Raw genomic sequence first — 22,699 nt, 5'->3', positions numbered from 1 at the left:
CTGGTTTTTGCAACGAAGCCTTCTTTCCCCTAGGGCAAATATCATTCCCGGTGTTGCTTTCAGACGAGAGGAATTCAAGGACTGAAGAAGTCACATTCATGGTACTTCCGGCACACTCAAGACATGACATCCTCCTAGGAAGAGAATCACAGGGAGATTTCAGTATGATCTGTTCTGCACCACACTCCGCCGTAGGATTTCCAACCGAAACAGGCATCGCGTTGATATACGCAAGCAAAGAAGTGCTAGCAACAGACGAAATCAGGCCAGCAAAAGCAAGCAAACCAGCACCGCGCATAGAGGCAGAAAAATGGGTATTGAACAACACATACCCAGAACAAACAGTCACCCTGGGGCCCGCCATGTCTGACTTGACGCGCGCGGCGCTCAAGAAATTACTGCACGAAAACATGGACGTGTTCGCCTGGACACCGGCTGATATGGTCGGTGTTCCACGCACATAGCAGAACACCGTCTAAATGTCTCAGAAGACGCAAAGCCAGTGGTGCACGCCAAACGCCACCTAGGCGACATCAAACACGATGCCATGAAAGAACAAGTGCTAGAGTTGCTAAACGCAGGAATCATCAGAGAAGTCAGGTACCAAACATGGGTAGCAAGCCCAGTAATGGTAAAGAAACCAAATGGCAGCTGGAGAATGTGTGTCGACTATAAGGATCTGAACAAGGCATGTCCCCGTGACTGCTACGCTTTACCAGACATAGACGAGAAAATCGATTCTTTGGCAACATTCCGGTGGAAATGTTTTCTGGATTGCTACAAAGGGTACCATCAAGTTCAAATGGCCGTTCAAGACGAAGATAAAACCGCATTTCGCACGCCAACAGGCCTGTATTGCTACACCAAGATGCCTTTTGGCTTGAAAAATGCAGGCGCGACATACCAAAGGTTGATGAACGAAACATTCAGTGACCCCATTGGTAAGTACATAGAAGTGTACATGGATGATCTGGTAATCATGAGCAAAGAGGAAAGCACGATGCTGGCGAACATACAGAATACCTTTAATACGCTGCGTAGCGTAAGTATCAAGCTGAACCCAGCAAAGTGCTCATTCGGAATGGAAGAAGGGAAGTTCTTGGGCTTCATCGTCACAAAGGATGGTTTTAAGGTAAATCCAGAAAAGGTCCAAGCAATAGAAAGGATGCCCTCACCAGCAAACATCAAAGACACGCAAAAACTAGCAGGACGATTAGCCGCACTCAATCGTTTCTTAGCTAATCACGTTGCAAAATCCTTCCCATTCATCAAGACCTTGCGCAATTGCATGAAGAAAAGCCAGTTCCAATGGACTCCGGAAGCAGAGAGTGCGTTCCGCGAGATGAAAGATTGCCTCATAAGACTGCCAACACTAACCGCACCAAACAAGGGAGAACCTTTGGTACTCTACCTGTCAGCTTCCGACAGGGCAGTCGGGGCCGTATTACTCGTCGATCGTCAAGGTATTCAAACACCAGTTTACTATGTGTCGCGAACCTTGACCGATCCAGAAACTCGGTATGCAATCATGGAGAAGCTAGTCCTTGCGCTGATTCACGCTTCAAGACGGCTGCGCAGGTATTTTGCCAATCACGTCTGTAACAACCCGCACCTTCGTGCGTTGTTACTACTCGACACACTCGTTACGCCTAGCACCGGAGATTCGGATCATAATGAAATCATACCAGTTATATCGCTAAATCGAAGTATAATCGAATAACTACGCATATTCTATCGCTATTACAAACCTATTTTGCATAACACTCACGATGATGTCGAATAAGGGCCTAATCTACCCTTCTCGATGAGCGTGAGGTGTCAAAATGTAAGTAATCGACGCTAACGAGGGCTATCGGGTGAGTACTATGACTCTAACCGTCATGACGATGATGGCAATACGAGTAAGTAGTGCCCCGGTAGTCATCGTGGCACATCACATCGAAGAACGCACTCGAAGGCACGCGTAATTCGATCATCGCACTGAGAATTGGATACATAAATACGTATATACGGCCCTTTTGTGATTAATAATAATAAATAATTTAATAATTATATAAATATATGAAAATATGGTTCAAACCGTCGAAATCGCACCAAAAACGGGATCAAAAGGCTTCCGAACGGATCAATTCGATCAGGCTAGTCCAATTGGTCAGACCGGCCCAATCAGATAGGCCAGTCCGATCGGATGGACCAGCCGATCGGATGGGCCAGCCGATCGACTGGGCCAGCCGATCGACTGGGCCAACCGATCGACTGGGCCAGCCGATCGACTGGGCCAACCGATCGACTGGGCCAGCCGATCGACTGGGCCAGCCGATCCAGTCACTGTTTTGCCTTCCTTTCTCCTTCCTTGCCTATAAATACCCCTCCATTCCCTCCCAAACACTTGTGTTGCTGCTCCTAACCGACCAAGACGCTCCAGCCCTCAAATCTCTCGATTTCTTCCGATTCTTGTAAGTTTTCAACCCGAATCTTGTACTTTCTTGATCCAAATGCAATCCTTCATCTTTCTATCTTTCGAATCTCAATTTTTAACCGTGAAATCAACGGATTTGGGGTGTTCTAAGGTGATGTCACCACAAAGTTCTTCAAAGGTGATGTCATCCCATGAAGAACAACTTAGATTCGGATGATTTACATACGATTTTTCATGAATCTCAACCAAATCAGTGTTTTCCTATTAAGATGGTCATGGATCTGAGATGTTCCGACTGATTTCATCACAAGTTCTTATGAACTTCAAAGTGTTGACCTCATATCATCAAGAACAACTTAGATCTAGGGCATTTCCTAAGTAAAATCAAGGTTTTTACATCAGATCTATACATAAAAATGGTAAAACCAGAACTTAGACCGACCTCCTGCACATTTCTTAGTGTCGTGTTGGTCTAGGATCTGATTTCTAGCAATAAAATGATCGATTTCGGGTTAAACACGGAAAAACCGACAAAAACGACCAAATCTGACGAACGGGGTGATTCCCGGCCGATGAAACAGGTCGGAATTGACGGGATTTCAGTTGCTTAACACCTCATCGTAACGTCTCGACCCAAAACGCCGAAAAACGCTCAAAAAGTCATCGAAAACAGCCGAACAGGATGGCCAATCGAGTGGCCCAATCGATCGAACAGCTAGTCGATCGAGCAGCTAGTCGATCGAACAGCTAGACGATCGAACAGCTAGTCGATCGAACAGCTAGTCGATCGAGCAGCTAGTCGATCGAACAGCTAGACGATCGAACAGCTAGACGATCGAACAGCTCATCGATCGAACAGCCATTCGATCGGTCAGGCCGTCCGACCGATCAGGCCCATCCGACCGGCCAAGTCTGTCCGATCGACCAGGCCCACTCGATCGAGTGGCCTGTTCGACTGGGCCAGCCCAATTTCACCATTTTGTCCGATTTTAACCCAATTTTGCCCGATTTCACGCAAATCGATACCGTTTAACGCATAGTAACATGTCACTCACATAAATTGTCTGAAATCAGGACATTCTCCGGCACCGATTCCGCAAACCTAACCGAATACGCGCTGTGAGTATACTTGACCCCTTTTATCGAGTTTTGGGTGTAACATACGTTCCATAAAAACCAAACTTATCAAACGAATGATTTAATTGGACTATTTATCACTTGCGAATAACTGTTTGCATAGATATACGTGATGCTAGTACATGTATGCTAGGACTTATACTCGTGACGTCCCACCAAGACTAGTATAGTACTATTTCGCCCGACGGGGTCTAGTTATGCCATCAAGAGTCGAGCATCGAGGACTTAGCTGGTAGTATCAGTTTTGTGAGTATATATGTCGTGTATTACGTTTATGCATGTGGAAATTCGCAGCACTTTTAATCTATCACACTATCACATATCAAACCTGTATACTCGCCAATACTTTTGTATTGACAAAGTTTTAACGTATGTTGCAGGTTTAGCCGAAGTTTACATCAAATCAAGCTAGGAAGTCTAGAAACTCATCTAAATTATAGGTTGTCGGATTTGAATTGTTCGAGAGGACAAGAAATCTGTGATAACTTATGTGATTGTATTGTTTGTTAGTATGGGATGACAAATGTAATAAATATTATCGCAATATAGTTGTTATGGATTCTCTTGAGCAATCTGATTCGCCTAGTGCCGCGCCCCGATGATTCCGCCATCGGTTGGGGTGTGACAACGTCATCCACGTGCTAACAAACTACAACATTGGAAATATCCTTGCAAGGCCAGAAGTATCAGGAAGGCTAGCTAAATGGGCAATAGAACTGGGGGGTCACAATGTGGTTTTCAGACCAAGACCATCAATCAAAGGCCAGGTCTTGGTAGATTTTATGACGGAAGTCCCAGGCGACAAAGACAGAGAATGCAAAGCGATGGAGAAAGCTGAGAAAAAGCAAACAGAGGAGCCATGGCTGTTGTATACAGATGGTGCATCTAATGAAGACGGAGCAGGCGCGGGACTAAGGCTGGTAAGCCCAGACAAACATGAATTCACATACGCCATACGCCTGGACTTCAAAAGCACAAACAACGAAGCCGAGTACGAAGCCTTCCTGGCTGGCCTGAGATTGGCAATCAAAATGGGGGTCCGACACATCGAAGCGCATGTGGACTCCATGTTAGTAGCAGGCCAAATCAATGGTCAATATGAAGCCAAGGGCGATGTAATGGCACTTTATCTCAACCAAGCGAAAACGTTGCTACAAACCTTCTATTCCTACAAGGTGCACCATATAAATCGAAGCGAAAACAAGCCGGCGGACGCTTTAAGCAAGCTTGCATCAACAAGTTTCCAGCACCTAGCAAAGGATGTGCGCATAGAGATCTTGAGCAACCCATCCGTTCCACTCAGAGAAGTAAGCGTAATCCAGACAGGAACAACGTCCTGGATGACGCCGATAATCATGTACTTGCAGTCTGGGATACTTCCAGAAAACAAAGCCGAGGCGCGAAAGATCCAATACAAATCAGAACACTATCAGATGGCAGATGGGATACTGTACCGAAAGTCGTATCTTGGCCCACTACTACGATGTGTTGACGCCGACGACGCAAATTACCTGATCCGGGAAATGCATGAAGGAATTTGTGGTATCCATGCCGGGCCTCGAATGGTAGTGGCAAAAGTGATGAATGCCGGATACTACTGGCCCGGGATGCACCTTGATGCTGTGAAAGAACTGAGAAAGTGTAGTGGCTGTCAGAGGCATGCGCCAAAGACCATGCGCCCCAAGAATGAACTAGTGCCTGTAACAACCGCATGGCCTTTTCAACAATGGGGCATAGACATGGTAGGTCCCTTCCCAGAAGCACCGGGGGCAGTCAAGTTCATAATAGTCGCGGTTGACTACTTCACCAAGTGGGTAGAAGCAAAGGCGCTTGCATCAACCACATCGGCAGTCGTCAAACGATTCATATGGGAACAAATCATATGTCGGTTTGGCTTACCTCTCCGAATCATCACCGATAATGGAACTAACTTTGCAGCAGACGACCTCGAACGATGGTTCAAAGAACTACACATCGAGCATACCTTCTCTTCGGTTGCGCACCCGCAAGGGAATGGTCAAGTAGAGGCAGTCAACAAAAGTATCGTTGATGGTATCAAGGCAAGGCTCGGCGAGAAACGAAGAGGCTGGGTCGACGAACTACCAAGCATACTGTGGGCCCATAGAACAATGCCAAAAACAAGCAACGGTGAAACGCCGTTCAGTTTGGTCTATGGGTCTGAAGCTGTTATCCCAGCAGAAATCGGGTTGCCATCTCCAAGGATGCTCTCCATGAATGTAATCAACAATGAAGAAGAAAGGAGGATTGACCTAGACCTCCTAGAAGAACGGAGAGAGATGGCAGCAATCAACGAGGCCAAATACAAAACGAAGCTGGAGAAATATTACAACCCCAGAGTCCGAGTCTGCACTTTTAACCCGGGAGACTATGTCTTAAGGGACAATGAAGCCTCCAACGCAGAAAAGCCTGGAAAACTGGCTCCCAAATGGGAAGGCCCGTACATAATTGATGCAGTGCTCGGCAAGGGAACCTACAAACTACGCACCATCAACGACAAAGAGGTTCCACGAACCTGGAATGCCCAACAACTCCGAAAGTGCTACATGTAACACAACCATGTAATCGTAAAGGGCGTATTTAGCCAACACATTTACTTTAATACAAGAAGTGTTTGGCTACTTTTATTTCATGCAAATTTCTTGTCACAACTGCATTTATTACTTTGGGCGTACACAAAAACATCAATGGCTCGACCATAGGAAACGTTGTAGACCTCCAAGGCTCGTCACAACCAAGTGAACAGCCGGGTCAGAAACACAACCAAAGCCTACAAAACGCCAAAACATAACTTTGTGCCCACATAAACACGAAAATATCAATAGTAAGGTAACTAAACATTGTAATGCTCCCAAGGCTGAACACAACTGAGCTCACACAATAACCTGCAACTCGATCACTTCGTATGTCACATGCAAGCGCACATGTTCAAACGAAAGAATAAAAACGTTGTAGTAACACAACATCACCTGTCAGCGCCAACATTCATTCGTGACACCTGATCAAAGCAATTAAACATGCACATATTATGACGATAACAAAACTCGCATAACCATAAAAAAAAAGCGATAAAATATTCACAAGAATCCCAGGTACACACACCCACAGGTAAACAAAATTGAAATTGTCTTAAACAACCAACATTACAGGCCTATTCACGGCCATACACGACGCACAGGCCGGAATCCATCGTTCAAGTCTGACTGGGGCCAGCACCCCCTGCCGCATCAACATCTTCTCCCAAAGCCTTCTTCAACAAAGCAACCCCATCTGGTTTCCGAGACAACTTCTGCGCTGCTCGGACGACGGCAAACTCAAGAGTTGAAAACTCCTTGCGCTTAGCAGCATAGGCACCGTCACAATCCTCTTTATACAATTCGAAGTGGTAGTCTTTCTCCTTGTTGATAACCGCAGACTTGCCTTCAGCAAATCCAAACTTACGACCGCTATTATACCCCGCTCGACTCAATTCAAGCATGTACGTGGCAAGCTCAGTCGAATTCAGAATACGGTCAGCAAGCTGCATAAAACAAGGCAATCAGATAAAAATCGCAAAAACAAAAGAATAAGAAAGAGCAAAAGAAATTACCAAGGGCACTCCACGGGAAAGCAACCATCTGGTGTCACCAGACGTTTCCTCCGCAAGGAGTTCTGCTGCTTGGACTTCAGCAGCCTTTTCAGCAAGAAGGCGCTGTGCAGTTTCACATTCAGCCGCCTTTTGCTAAACAAGAACCTCCAGCTTATCAATCCGATTAATATACTCCTCCTCTTTCTTCTCAGATGCAACACGCGCCTGCTGCGCCTCTTCAGCAAGTGCCGTTTTTTCACCAGATAACCGCACGATAGCGTCGCACTGAGATTGCATCTCAACATTCGTACGCGCGCACGCGGCTTCCCAATCTTTCTGTTTCTGCTCATTCAGCTGCTTCTGTTCTTCAAGTTTTTGTTCAGCATCAGCAACCCTCCATTGCAAACCTTTCCTCTCCGCGTTAAATTTAGCCCTCTCTTCAGCAAACACCTTCTTCGACTCCTCAAACTCAAGGGTCTCTTCCCCCATAGATCGCCACTCGCGAAGAATTTCCTGTGATGTGGCAAAGAAATTAACCCCAGCACGAACATGATCGTCCAAAAGGGAAAAGCGATTGCGATTCTTCTGAAACATCCTCTCAGCAGGAGGAAGAGACATAACAAAGAACTCGTGGCAATTGTTAACATCATCCATCCGAGAGCCCTGAGTAAGGTTCCAGCGCGGGGCGTGGGGCAAATCGTCACAAGCCGGGTTACCCCAGGAATCAGCAGGGTAACGCTCAAAATGCGGGCTGCGCACAACGCCGGAAGTAGCTCCACCTCCACCAGGAGGACGCTTGGTATAAATAGTTTGTTGTGGAGTGGTCTCACTAGACTCCACCCCCACTTCAACACCCTTACCTTTATCAGCACCAGCATCACCCCCACCATCACCTCCAGCATCTACACCTCCTTCAGCCACACCCTCAGTAAACCCTTCTCCACCCCGCGTGTCCACATCAACACCATCACGAGGAGGGGTTAAACCAATTGTCCTCAACGGGGGTGAAGTAGGTGGAGTAATTTGAGAAATGTCCACCACACGAGGTTTCCTGCTAGTCTTGACCACTGTCATAAGACAACAATTAAAACAACTTGATGAAAGATATGACAAACGTACAAAGGAAAGCTGATTACTAGTAGGAGGGGCTGATGCAGCATAAAGCTCCTCCAACAGATTCCCGCGACCCCCACTAAAAACACCAAGGTCGATCTCAGACTCAGAAGGCGCCGGGGGGGTTTCTTTGTGAAGTTTTGCCTTTTTGGCAGCAAGAAGGGCAGCAGCCTGCTCATCAAGTTGACGTTTTTGGTCTTCAAGGGCTTTCTTCTTCATGTGCTCAGATAAAGTAGCACCATCGTCAGGGTCTGACCCTCGATTCCCCTCACCAACCCCTAGACCAGAGAACGTGTCAGAAACCACAACATAATCTAGACTAGGAAGAGATGAAGGTTGCTTACGAGAAGAACCAGCAGCTTTCCCCTCAGTTCTTCCCTCCTTCCCAGACTTACTCGTCCTAGCCCTCTTCCTTGTCTCCAGTTGGGCGGAAGGATCAACAGAGATTTCTTCATCATCATCATCACCACCACCAAGTACAGGTTCTACAACATCATCCCGCGCAATACCTGCACGCGCGCAACGAGAAGTTAGACCCTCAAGAACCTGGCCAGAACTTCCACTGGAAAGAACAATGACTTCCCCTCGACCCGAGTCGACAGAGTCATCCCAAACGTGTTCACCTAAAACTTCAGTAACATATTTCCCCAAGCTTTCATCGGTAGGATGCAAAAAACGTCCACGAATCTGGTCTAACCAAGTGGGGCTCCCATCCGCTTGAATAGCCTCAACCATGGTACCCGCTGTCTTCGGATCCAAGACGTTTATCAAGCTGTAACCAACTGCAAAGGAGCAAGAAGATAAGGGAACACAACAAAATATACTAAACCTAAAGGAAAATAAATCAAAAATAAACTCAAGGAAGAAACATACATTTACCCTGATGGCTATTCACAGGTTGACCCAGTGGGTGTTTGGGCACCCACAACAAACTCATCCCTGCCCTAACTAAAGCCATCTCATCCAGCTGGGAAATGGCAGTCGCCTTAGAGGTTATCTTCCTATACAAGTCCTGAGCAGCAAAGTCTTGCATAACATCCACCTTCGGGATCCCTTGGCTCACATGCCTATACGACATATCTATCGGAATTACACCACGGCGGATGTAAAAGAATTTCTGCTTCCAGTCATGAAGGCTCTTTAAAGGCACAGAGCACACCGGAGTAACACCCGTTCTCGCTTGAAAAGAATAAAAACCACTGGTGTATGTAACGCTGTAGAAAACGTTAAACATCTCGAAAGTAGGCTCAACACGGTAAGACCTATAGACGTATTCAAAATGGGTAATACGTGGAAGCCCAATCGCATTAACCTGGGGAATATGAAGCCCATAACCCCTTAGCACAGCAGCAGTAAACTTTGTTATCGGCAACCTGAAACTACCCTCCCGGAAAAACGCAGCATACAAAGTGATATAACCCGGGGGGGCGTCTAAAGCAGTAGATCCAACAGGAGGATACTGAGCCCCCCACTCAGGGCGGAAGTTCATACCCCTCACCAGATTCTGAAACTCCTCCTCCTTCCAACCAATAACAGCCTGGTCCGGACCAAGAGGGGCTTTCCCCCTATGTTTTCTTTTCTTTTGGGTAGGATTCTTCTCAGACATGGTATAAGCACCAAGAAGTAGAAGATCTGAACTCAAGAAAAATATGAAGAAACGGAGAATAAGGGAAGAAGATAGAAAGAAAATCACAATTGAAATTTGAAAAAGTAAGGAGAAAGGGTAACCGCCTCCTATTTATACCCATCGCATTTAATGCGATGGGTAGTGGAACGGCAGAGCACAGAAAAAGCACCCAATAGATGACTGACACGTCAGAAGAGAGAGAAGACGTCGGCTCTTTTTTCGGGAAGCATGGGCGACAAGGCCGGCTGACATGACAGAAAGTCACTGAAAAAACAACTGTTCACCTCCGATAAGACAGGGATGTCAGGCAGTCACACCAAACACTTCCCCATAACCACCAAACTTCCACCAGATGGAAACACCAAGAGCCAAAACACATGCGCCATGCGTCCATTTGGCTCACTTTTTTCAAAGGACCAAAACCCATGCGCCATGCGTCCATTTGGCTCACCTTTTTCAAAAGGCCAAAACCCATGCGCCATGCGTCCATTTGGCTCTCTTTTTCAAAAGACCAAAACCCATGCGCCATGCGTCCATTTGGCTCACTTTTTTCAAAGGGCCAAAACCCATGCGCCATGCGTCCATTTGGCTCACTTTTTTCAAAGGGCCAAAACCCATACGCCATGCGTCCATTTGGCTCACTTTTTTTCAAAGGGCCAAAACCCATGCGCCATGCGTCCATTTGGCTCACTTTTTTCAAAGGGCCAAAACCCATGCGCCATGCGTCCATTTGGCACACCTTTTTCAAAAGGGCCAAAACCCATGCGCCATGCGACCATTTGGCTCACCTTTTTCAAAAGGGCCAAAACCCATGCGCCATGCGTCCATTTGGCCCACCCAATGCAAAAGACAAAATCCACACGCAACGCGCCCATTTTGGTCCACTTTATATGTACCAAATTATACGCGATGCATAGAAATCACAACTCTCATAAGTCTAGAATCCCTCCTAGACGATCAACTCAACTAGTAGGCACACTGGACTGGGGGGACTTGAAGAGGTATGGTCCCAATTCCCTGCCTACATGGCAGGGACCACACCACTTTTGTGCACACAAGGCATCCATGTCACCGAAACACTCCAGAAGCTTCCAGAAACTTCTGGATGATTCACAGCTGGCACCAAAGATGCTCTATCCGACATAAAGGACAACACGTGTCACCACTAGCAGAATGCCACAAAGGCCTGCGACAATTTAGGGAGCAGAGCTGACAGTACCAGTACGAGATATCCAGCATGGGCGAATACAAGAACGCCACGTGTACCACTACACCTGCCACGACAGAGCAGACCAAGAGGATATTCCCCTTGGTCGGACAGCTGGTATGCGCCCACAGCTGGCACAGCTGCTCCTTCCTTCTTCACCCTCCGGCTATAAATAGGACCCTTCATCATACAGGTTTAGGATCCTTTTACTCTACACTCACTCTATACACACATTGTTTATTTCCTCTCAGAACAGTACTTATTCTCACGCCGGAGCCTGGTTAAGAGGGAAAATCCCCTTCTCCCCTCTTAACGAGACTAACGGTGTTTACTGTTTTGCAGATCTCCAGCCATTGTTACGAGCAAGAAAAGAGATTGAACCCCTCAGACGAAACAACCCCATTGATTGTCCTTGTGTTAACCAGTGTTTCAACATTTCTCCTTTAGTTTTGTGTGTTTCTTGACCTTCTTTGGGTGATGGTTAAAGTAATCAGCTTGTTGAATATTTAAGTTTTCATTTTATGTGGAAATGGTGAAGTAATGATCATGAATTGAGTTGCTTATAATTTTATTAGGCTAAAGGGTATGGGGATCATGGTTGGGACATGATTTATCATGTAGGAACATTAATAGAATACTACACCACCCCCTTGCTTGATCCACCATGGTTCCCATGGATTAAACCATGGCAACCATGGTCCTAGTTTCCATTTTTCACGATTTCCTTTCCTTTTTCTTTAGACAAAAATTAACTAAAATAAATAAGGGGATAGTGTTTGGGTCATGACCACACCCCTAGGGTAGTGGTTTTAAATGATGGATTAGAGATGGGTGACATGGTAATGATGTAGAGGGTCATGGTGGTCATATAGGTCATGACCACACCCACCCTATAGCCTTAGTCATACCAAATCTTTACCATGCAAGAAACTGCTATTAATTGTCAAAGAAAGCATGAATACATTGAAAATAAATGAACGACCACACACATGGTACGTATACACATACATAGGCACACGTATGATTTTAGTGTTTTATTAATGGTGATCGATCGAATTCATTAATGATAACTTCACTAAACCCTTGGGACCGCGAGTAGGCAGTCCTGGACTTCTAATGTACATTCAATGGGGAGTCTCAGAGCTTTACTCGCAATTTGTTGGATGTTGTCTAATCCACCTTCTTCTCGGGCTTCATCAAACACCTGCTGGATTGCATCGCACTGGCACGTCGAACTCACATTCTTTAGCTGGCTACAGCACTCTTGAAGGTGTTGCTCGTGATGGTTCACCACCATGTTAATTTTCTTGTTGAAAATGATCCCCTGATTGAGGTGCATCCGGCAATGGTTTAGCTGCTCGGTTGGGATGATCTGGCTGCGGCACTGCTCCTGGCGGTTGTCTAGGTGGTCAAAGACTACAACCATTCCGTTGTCATGATGGCTGATGGGGTTGTCAAGTCCATCGACCGGTCGTGTAACTCGGTTGTCTTCTATGGTAGTGGTGATGATGGTGGTTCTATAGGCAGAAACCTCCAAAAATGCTATAATGGCCGTGAAGGTGAGTGCAAAAAGTGCAAGTTTTGCCATGGTGATTGATGGTTGCTAGTGAAGGAGGAGTATGATTTATAGTGCATGCAGTAGATTTGCATGGGAAACATGTGGCGATTGATTTACAACACGTTTGATGAAGAATGAAACAAGTGGAACATACCTATTGTTTTTTGCGTACAACTTGCTGGATGGTTAACCTACTCAATTTAATTATATTATAGGTAGGGCAGGGAACTCGAGGGTAAAGGATTTCCGGGTTCGAACCCAAGCCAAAACACCCTTGCTACCCATGCGGGTTAGGCGGGTGGGTTTGGCTAGCTATAAGGGCAACCCGCGATACTTTGTTGTCGTTCGATGAAGGTTTGACCATTCAACAATCATATGACCGTTAACTTTAATAAAAAGATAATTATTTTATTTATTTTCATTCCTAATTTCAATAAAAAATCTTATATTATACTCACTCAAATCTTAAACCATTATCACTTAAATCTTAAACCATTTTCATTGCAATCAATCTCTTTCTCAATGACTAGTTTTCTCATACGAAGACTTAGGTATTAATTTACGGCCCGACGATTTCAAAGATGATTTTTCAACAGACGATTTCAAAGATGAATCACATTCGAATCCTTATCTTTATCTATATAATTACATTAAAATCACTACCTTTTATTTACCTTTCAATTAAATAATACTACGTCCGTCCCATTAAAAGTATCATATTTTGAATTTTCAAAGTCTTTATTTATAAACTTTGACTTTAATTATATATTTTTTTGTGTTATATAAAACTTGATGAAACTTAACCCGATAAAAACACTTGTAAAACACACTCAAATCATATAACTTTCATCAAGTATTATCTAACACAAACAAAATTATTTAAGGTCAAAGTTTATAAATAAAGACTTTGAAAATTCAAAATATGACACTTTTAATGGGACGGAGGGAGTATTATTTTATATCTTTCTCATTACATTTTTTCTCTCCTCCATTCACAATTAAATAATAATATTTTATACCTTTATAGGGGATGAACAGTATTTCTCGTATATTTACGGATAAACGGTAACATTTGTGAAGCATTCCATATAGGGCTGTAAACGAAGTGAACGTTCAACGAACAGTTCATGAACCGTTCGACGGAAAGTTCGTTTATGTTCGTTCGACTAGCTTAACGAACGAACATGAACAAAAGTTTTCTTTCGGTTAGCTAAGCGAACGAACACACAAGTCTCGTTCGTTCGGCTGTGTTCCTGAACGTTCGGTAATATGTTCGGATACGTTCGTTCATGTTTGTTCGTGTTCCTTTGATTATATTAAAAAATAATAAATAATAAACATTTTATCCAAACACATTGAAAACTTGAAACCCTATTTTTTTCTAAATTAGCTAAGATTTGGACATTGTAAGACATTTTTGGAGATAATTATTTCTAAGTTAGTTAAACTTGATACCTCGTTTAGTGGTGTAGTAGACCTCTTGTGTTTTAATTTATCATCTAATGGTTGTATTTAACTATTTATATCCAATGTTTAAAGATAACAATGTTTTATTTTTTATTTTCAAGTTAAATGTTCGTTGGCGTTCGTTTTTATTTAGTTGTGTTTGTTTGTGTTCAAGACCAGTGTTCACAAATTGTTCGTGAACAACTTAATTTCCTTAACGAACGAACACGGACATAAACTTATGTTCGGTATGCGTTCGTGAACAGTTCGCGAACATGTTAATTTCCTTAACGAACGAACACGAACATGGCCTTGTTCGTGTTCATTACAACCCTAATTTCATATAATATAAGTAACACTGACAAACATATAAGGTTCCATTATGAATGCTTTTATTTTTTACAAATTATTAAAATGACTGAATAAATTATATTTGATGTGAATATATTGTGACAACTGGCCCTAAAACCGGTAATTTTCGTACTATCTTAATTACTAATATTTATTACCTGCATTTATGTGATTACACGTCAACGTTATGTGCTTATTTGCTATATAATTGAATTCATGTGTGCCTCATATATTAATTGTCACATCATACAATACTTTGAGCGTTGCGTCTAATTGATTAGTAAGCTCACCGGTAAGACAAGTTGCGTCAGCATGTCTGCAGAAAACAAACAGACAATAGAATTAGGACTTAGAAGTAGGTCCAACATCAAAAATACACTGGAAACTAAGTAGGTGAACAAAAGTTAACATAAACACTTTCTGGAAGCTAAAACAGACACGAAAAAGCACCCAAAACGCACTCTAAATGCAGATTTCTGCAGAAATTCAGCAAAAACACCAATTTAACATCAAAATATTATGTAGAAATAAGGGTTAAATGTCCAGAATAACTTGTAAAGTGTCGGGAATGAAAACTATCATAAAAGATACCTTATAACTTAGAAAACTGCGCAATTTAGCACCTTAACGACCTAATAACCGAACGAATAACCGGACACTACTCAAAACACCAAAACTAGACTAGAAGCATTGTTTTGGTGATATAAAACTAGTTACGATGCTAGAACATCTTAAAAATCATAAAAACACATAAACACACTTAACCTTCCATTTAACACCTAAACTTACATAAATAACCTTCATCTTCTAAAAACTTACACTTTACCCCCCCCCTCACCTTAGCCGGCCCCGTAGGGACCCACAACACCTTCCCACTAAAATATTTAACATGATAGTTAGATATGGGACATGACAACTAATGGATATTAGGATGTTGGAGTTATAAGAACATGATCCTTTAAAAGTAAACCTCACTTTATCATTTAAAAACTTTCATCTTCAACCTCCCTCCCTTCTCCCTTGGTCTTGGCCACAAACACCAACATTATCACCTCCATTTTCACCCATCTCACTACGTCAAAAAGGGGCTACGGCCACACTTTTGGCAAAACCGCCCTGCCACACATTTGTAAAAATGTGTGGCTAAAGGTTATTTATAACATTTTAAAACATCTTTAGTCACACATTTTTATTATTAATGTGACCATTTATACCAGTTTAGAACCTTTAGCCACACTTTTAGAAAATAATGTGACATTTATTAGCCACAAATCGAAATGTGTGGCCAAATGTGATCAATGGCCACATATTTTTGTTTCATGTGACGAAAAAATATGTATTTGACACCTTTAGCCACACTTTAAGAAAAAAACTGTGACATATATTTGCTACACTAGCAAAGTGTGGCTAAATGTTATCCACGATCACATTATATATTTTCCTGTGACCAATAACATGTGTATTCAAAACCTTTAGCCATACTTTAAGAAAAAACTATGACATTTATTAGTCACACTAAAAAAGTGTGGCCAAATTTTATCTACGGTTACTGTATTTGTTTCGAGTGACTAAACACAAAACTATTCCAAACCTTTAGCCACACATTAAGATAACACAACTACATTAAAAAAGTGTGGCCAAATGTGTTATGACCACATTATATATTTAATAATGTGGGTAAAATCTAATACATATGGTCACATATATTATTTTATGTAACCAAAGGTTAGATAATAGTCACACTTAACTCCCCCCCCCCCCCCAAAAAAAAAAATATTTCATCTTAAAACTTTAACTCCCACCCAACCCCCCCCCCTGAAATATTTCATCCTAACTTAAACTTCCCCCCCCCCCCCCAAAAAAAAATAATATTTGATTCAAATATTTCCTCTCAAATAATATTCTTTTTTAAAAAAATTACATTATTTAATATTAAAAAAATAAAAATCTTTCTAGATATTTAATAATTAACTATTATTAAAAATTATATATTTTAAATTATATTTTTTCTTCTAGATAATGTATTAATGTATGCATATTAATAATGGTACTGAATTTCTTATAGTTAATTGTTTTCGGTACCGGTACTTCCAGTTTGATACGGTACCGGTAGTTTACCGAATTTTACTTTCAGATAGCGTTGCGATACGAGTGCTTCATTTTTGGTACCGGTACCCGTACCCATATTTGATGTTTTCCGGTATCGACATTTTTGGTACTTGTATGTTCGGTACCAGTACCCGGTAGCGAACTCATCCCTAATCATACATGTGTTAATAGACCATATTGGGGTTTACTGGGTCACAATGTCCAATAGTGGTCATAGATAAGTTAATGAACCATATTGGGCCTTAATGAATCACAATGGACAATAGTAGATCACACATGTCTTCATGGACCATATTTGGCCTAAATGATAGTGGATCATACATGTCTTACCGGTACCGGTACCACATTAGTGAATTCGGTACCGGTACGTTCGATACCGAGCTCATCCGTAATCATATATGTGTTAATCGACCATATTAGGTCTTAATAGATCACAATGGCCAATGGTAGATAATGTATGTGTTAATGAACCATATTGGGACATATGGATCACAATGACCAATAGTGAATCACACATGTCTTAATGGACTATATTGTGTCTTAATGGATCATAATTGCCAATAGTAGATCATAGTTGACTTAATCGACAATAGTAGGCCTAAGTGGATCACAATGGTCAGTAGTGGATCATACATATCATAATGGACCATATTAGACCTCAATGGATCACAATGGTCAGTAGTAGCTCAATTATATCTGAAACGACCGTATTGGACCTAAATGAATTACAATGGACGATAGTAGATAATACATGTCTTACTGATCATATTGGCCAAAATGGATCACAATGGACAATAGTAGATCTTAAATGTCTTAATGGATCGTATTAGGCCTAAAAGGATCACAATAGCTGATAGTGGATCATACGTGTCTTAACTGACCATATTGGGCCTTAACGGATTACGATGGATAATAACAATAGATCATACACGTTTTAATAGAACATATGGGGCCTTAATGGATCACGATGGTAATATAGATCATACATGTCTTAATGGACCATATTGGGCCTTAATGGATCACAATGGACAACAGTAGATCATACATGACTTATTGTACCATATTGAGTCGTAATGGATCATGATGGCCAATAGTAGATCATACATGTCTTAATGGATTATGTTGGGCCTTAATGGATCACGATGACCAATAGTAGATTATATATGTCTTAATCGACCATATTGGGTCTAAATGGATCACAATAGTCAATACTGGATCACACATGTCATAATCGCCCATATTGGGCCTTAATGGATCGCAATGACTAATAGTAGCTCATATACGTCTTAATGGACCATACTGGGTCTAAATGGATTACAATGGACGATAGTAGATCGTATGAGCCTTAATAGACTAAAATGAGCCTTAATGGATTAAATTGGCCAACAATAGACAATACACATCTTAATATACAATATTGTGTCTTAATGAATCACAATTGCCAAAAGTAGATCATACATGTTTTAATAGATCATATTGGGCCTTATTTCAAAGTTTTTAGTACCATATTATCAAGTTTTTTAATACTGTATTGCTTTTTTATTGTCCTATTTTATTGTCTTTTTGTTTATTGCCCTATTTTAATGGGGTATGATTGATTTTGATTTCAGGTATTGAGATCAAAATGCATACCCTATTTATTCCCTACAGGTAGGGCCAGTTTCAGTTTTGGGTATTAAAAAGCCGGTTCTAGGTACGGATTTTTTATGCAACTCTGAGTTTGATTTAAAAAAATTTAGTTTTCACACTCCCTCTCAATTCAGCCCGCCCAATTTTCCTCTTCCTCAAAACCCTAAAATTCCACACATTCCTGAAACAAATTCAACCCCACCAACTCACCAATTCTGAGCCCTGGTTCCGATCTACACAGTATCTCCACCACAACCACTACCAATTCCAACTTCCACAAAACCCTAACCAATTTTGGTTACCATCAACCCTAACCCTAACGATTGTTTCGTTTCGAAGATGCGAAGCAAGGAGAAGCGCATGATTTTGAGTTCGTACCTGCAACGTGCTTGTAAAATCTCTGATGGAATCGAAAAGAAGAGGAATAAAATCTCAACCGAGTTCGTTGGCTTCTGATTCGTGGAGATTTGGTGTCGGATTCGTTGGCTTCTGATTCATTGGGTGTAAGGAGAAGCGCATGATTTTGAGTATAAATTGGGTCAGAACGGGTGAAGATAAAAAACAAAATGGGTGTAATTGGGTTTAACATAAAACAGAACGGGTGAATGGGTGATGAACTGTGAAGATTTGAAGACTAAAAATCTGAAATCCTAGATGAATCTCGCATGAGAAATCTCGTCTGAGACTATATCGATCGTCGATTTGTTCTAAAACCATCCATAATTGTCTTCTACATTTTTCTCGTACCTAACCCTAACCCTAGAGGTAAACTTTTTGGTCTAGTTTTTAGAATTTAAAGATTCGTTCTGAAACATTGATGTTATGAAGTTGTTGAAACTTTTGGATTTGTAATTAAGTGTAATGTCACGGCAGGTCTGCAATTGCAACAACTAGGTATAGAATTTAGGAAAAATATAAAAATTTGAAAATGGATTATTGAATTAATTAAGGTTTTACATTGAAGGATGATTAAGAGATTATCTTCCATTCTTCCTCAAAAAGATTCAAGGTCTGGCCCATTAAAAATACTAGTTTTTTTTTTTTTTATTTAACTTTTTAGGGTTCATTTTTTTTTCTACTGACCAAAACCAAAGATAGAGAGCTTTCAAAAGTTTCATATTACTTTAATAATAGAAAATAAAAAAAAGCTGATTAAAGTGGCATTTAAATTCATATTATCATAGTCATGGTCCATGTTATGTTTTTCTCAGAAAAAAAATCCAAACATGATTGTATTAGAGGTCAAGTAAATTATAAGTATGATATTTGGATGCATCTGAAGACTGAAGTTGATTTATAAGCAACTGTATTCAAGTATTGCATCAGATAACTTTGATGGTCAAATGTGATCAAAACAAGTGTAATAATTTTGTTGAAAATTTGCTGATTTGTAAAACTTGGTGGATTGTTATTGATGCAATTTGGAAATTTCACTACAATTTTGGAAGATAGGGTCAAAAGTCCAATAGTTTATGGGAAGTACTGTTCAGTTTAGGATTGATTTTATTTTGGCAGACCTGAGAATATGTTTGTTATAGTTTTGAGTTAGCAAAAGTTTATGGGAATTTGTAAAGTTTGTAGGCCTTTTAATAGAGTTGGCGTACTTCTATGAGGCCGTTTCTTCTTTGATTTTTCATCTTCATGGCCCCGTACACCTACATGGATTTCTTTATTTTGCACCGATACTTTTTATTCAAGTTTTGTGTGTATAGCAGATACAAACACACTCCCGGGGTCAGATAGTAACTCACCAGACGATGTTCAATGGATGGAAACCATACTTAATAATGGATTTGTGTTTGTATTATTTTATTGTTTTGGACTATTATTTTTATAAATGGATTAATAACTGGTCTCGGTTATGTGTAGTTATTCCATTTTGCTATCTCGTTAATGAAGTCTGGGAGATCTGCATTCCTATTGGATGTTCTTGTGGGATTTCTTTACCCTGTGATCTCGTTACAGGTGTGTATGTTTATATCTATCTAGTAATGAAGACTGTCTCTTGAGGAACGAAATATATATTTGTGATGATTTATTTGTTATTGTGAAGGAAACATCGAATAAAGATTTATCAATATTAGCAAAGGCAGCTTTTGAGCTGTTGAAGTGGAGAATATTCACAAATGATTATCTTAGAAAGGCAGTATCGATTCTTCTATCGTTAGCGGAAGATCCAAACTAGCGGACCAAATCTGCAACTTCGACTTTTCTAAGGAGCTTTATGTACCGGTATGTGGTTTTTACCATTATCCTTAATGTTAAAAAGGTTTTGCATCTCTTGAAGCAAAGAGGAAGTTCAAGGCCCCTCGTGTGTCACCAAAACACACAAGTCCGACAAGTGAAATTCTTCAATTTGACTCAAGTGAAGAAACTGTGAGTAAAAAAATATTTCTTTTACAATATATTTTCTTTGAATTATATTTAGCATTATGTGATGGGCTACTTTATTTTTCATTAGGTGGATTCCATTGTCCCAAGAAAGACCGCAAAGCTAATGGAATCAGTTTCTTACGGTTAGAAAAAAAAATGAATACTCTCACATGCTCATTAACAGACTTGTTGCTTTTAACACTTAACTATATAATCATGTGATTAAATTTCTTGTAGACGACATGAGAGGGGTCCAACACTCAAAGCATACTATACACCCTTGTATTGCATCACAAAAGGAGTCAGAACCTAATTCTTTCTTGGGTGAAAGTGAGGGCAAAACAAGAGTGCAAAAGAAACCTGTGGTGGTCAGAAGTCGTTATTTTCAGCACAAAAGTTCAGAAGAAATTAATGAAGTCAACATTGCAAGCAAGAATACAACTTCTAGTTGCAATCTCACGTCAGTTTCGGGTCCAATTGAGGTCAAAGCTAGAGTAGAGAACATCAAACCAAATAAAAGTCGCTATTTTACGCAGAAAAATCAAGAAAACACAAATGAAAGTCATTTAGAGACGAACATCAACGAAGGATTAACCATGAAACGGAAGTTTTTCATTGTCGATGACAGTATTCAAAATGTATGATATAACATATTGCTTCAAGTATTGGGTTGACTTTAAAAGTCAAAATGTACCTCTTGAGTTATAGCATTGCTAATTACTTGCATGGTTATCTACACAGGACGATCTGAGACAAAAATGCATGCGGGCAGATCAGTCTCATGCTAATCAAGGTACATTTTTTTTTCTAATTTCTAGTATAATTTTTTGCAAATACCGTATATTCTATGAGATGAAAATGACAATAAGCGTACAATTACACATCTTTTTTCATTAAGCTTGCATTTTTTTTGTATTAATGTATATGCAGTTCGTAAATTATTAGCAATTGGTAACAGTTGAAACTTATAGAATTATTATTTCTTGCAACTATTACTAACTTTATGAATGCCAGTGATAAATTGTTTTTTTAATCTCAGGTGTATGCAATTATGATCTTGATGATCAAATGCAAGCCACAAGAGATGTAGAAGAGAAATTTGGATGTAAGATATCCCATTTGGGAAAATATTCAGAAATAGCAGAGAAATCAATGGAGAAATTCGTGTCTGTTATATCATCTTTCAAATGCACTTCAACTGGTTCTTGTGCAAGCGGCGAAATACATTTACGAAAAGATCATCTCCCGTTGATGACATAAGTAAATTTGCTTATACCCCGGCCAAACCATTACCATCACGAAGACCTTAAATCATCTGTACTTGAAACATGTGTTGTCGAATTATTTGCAGGCAAACCATTACCATCGCGAAGACCTTATATCATTTGATTGGCTGAGACAAAAGGACCAGCTAATGGCCGAAATGAAAGTGGGGAGACTTTTTTAGAGAATTTTTGCTAGTGCTGCTAGGAGGTTATGTTGTTGCAAGTCCTGCTAGGAGTGATCTAGGCTTTTAGATTAGGAGTTTATGTATTTAGTATGAAAACTGAAAACTTATGTATGGATTTTGGTTTATTATTGTTATATCATTAATTTGGTTTTTAGGTTTGTTCATGTTTACTATTTTAATTTTACAAAAAATTAAAAATAAAAGTGCTATTTACATGAAAATGGCCACATAAAACTATAACAAATATGTGTGACAAAAGGTTAGATAATAGTCACACTTAAATTTACATTTTTTTTATGTGTCTATATATAGTTTTTAGCCACGCTTACAATAAATACTTGTGACTATATAATAGTTACGGCCACACTTAAACTGAATTTATGTAACTATTGATACCATTTAGCCACACTCACAGTGAATTCATGTAGCCGTTGATACCATTTAGCCACACGTAATGGACCATTTGTGATTTTAACAATTTTTTGCCACTTTTTTTTTAAATTGATGTGACTAAAAAAATCTTTTTAGTGACTATATAATAGAAATGACCACATTTATAGTAAATTATGTGGCCCCTAATACCATTTAGCCACACTTAATGGGCCATTTGCTTCATTACAACAACCATTTTGCCACATTTTTTTAAATTGATGTGGCTAAATTAACTTTTTAGTGACTGTATAATAGGAACGGC

At 40.6% G+C, this 22,699-nt stretch overlaps 3 protein-coding genes across 4 annotated transcripts; 2 read left to right on the top strand and 1 right to left on the bottom strand.

Annotated features, from left to right (window-relative positions):
- The first annotated feature begins 628 nt into the window (after positions 1–628).
- LOC110901520 (protein NYNRIN-like) lies at positions 629–6,139 on the top strand. Its single transcript, XM_022148344.1, has 3 exons — positions 629–1,578; positions 4,233–5,793; positions 6,032–6,139. The coding sequence occupies exons 1-3, from the start codon at positions 629–631 to the stop codon at positions 6,137–6,139; spliced, it is 2,619 nt and encodes an 872-aa protein (XP_022004036.1).
- Positions 6,140–12,117: 5,978 nt separating this feature from the next.
- LOC110903125 (2S sulfur-rich seed storage protein 2) lies at positions 12,118–12,677 on the bottom strand. Its single transcript, XM_022149287.2, has one exon. It carries the CDS (start codon positions 12,675–12,677, stop codon positions 12,165–12,167), a length of 513 nt encoding a protein of 170 aa, XP_022004979.1. The 3' UTR covers positions 12,118–12,164.
- A 5,604-nt stretch (positions 12,678–18,281) lies between these two features.
- LOC110899017 (exonuclease 1) lies at positions 18,282–22,163 on the top strand. Of its 2 annotated transcripts, XM_022145878.2 has the most exons (8): positions 18,282–18,947; positions 20,052–20,147; positions 20,236–20,558; positions 20,644–20,698; positions 20,793–20,866; positions 20,903–21,193; positions 21,297–21,348; positions 21,595–22,163. In XM_022145878.2, the coding sequence occupies exons 4-8, from the start codon at positions 20,680–20,682 to the stop codon at positions 21,813–21,815; spliced, it is 657 nt and encodes a 218-aa protein (XP_022001570.1). In that variant the 5' UTR covers positions 18,282–18,947; positions 20,052–20,147; positions 20,236–20,558; positions 20,644–20,679; the 3' UTR covers positions 21,816–22,163. The 2 variants fall into 2 exon arrangements, with proteins under 2 accessions (XP_022001570.1, XP_022001569.1); XM_022145877.2 differs by having other exon boundaries at positions 18,284–18,947; positions 20,793–21,193.
- The last annotated feature ends 536 nt before the right edge of the window (positions 22,164–22,699 follow it).

Source organism: Helianthus annuus, chromosome 13 (assembly GCF_002127325.2).
Source record: "Helianthus annuus cultivar XRQ/B chromosome 13, HanXRQr2.0-SUNRISE, whole genome shotgun sequence".
In the NCBI taxonomy this organism is placed as follows: Eukaryota; Viridiplantae; Streptophyta; class Magnoliopsida; order Asterales; family Asteraceae; genus Helianthus; species Helianthus annuus.
This window is presented reverse-complemented; position numbering and strand designations above follow the sequence as displayed.

Excerpts from the sequence above, each read along its gene's own strand:
- LOC110901520 (XM_022148344.1), top strand. The coding sequence starts at position 629 with ATGGTAAAGAAACCAAATGGCAGCTGGAGAATGTGTGTCGACTATAAG. Across the intron at positions 1,579-4,232 it reads GCTTCAAGACGGCTGCGCAG|GCCAGAAGTATCAGGAAGGC; the intron begins GTATTTTGCCAA and ends TATCCTTGCAAG. Across the intron at positions 5,794-6,031 it reads CAAGGATGCTCTCCATGAAT|TGCTCGGCAAGGGAACCTAC; the intron begins GTAATCAACAAT and ends TAATTGATGCAG.
- LOC110903125 (XM_022149287.2), bottom strand. The coding sequence starts at position 12,677 with ATGGCAAAACTTGCACTTTTTGCACTCACCTTCACGGCCATTATAGCA.
- LOC110899017 (XM_022145877.2), top strand. Across the intron at positions 21,194-21,296 it reads TCGATGACAGTATTCAAAAT|GACGATCTGAGACAAAAATG; the intron begins GTATGATATAAC and ends TTATCTACACAG. Across the intron at positions 21,349-21,594 it reads TCAGTCTCATGCTAATCAAG|GTGTATGCAATTATGATCTT; the intron begins GTACATTTTTTT and ends TTTTAATCTCAG.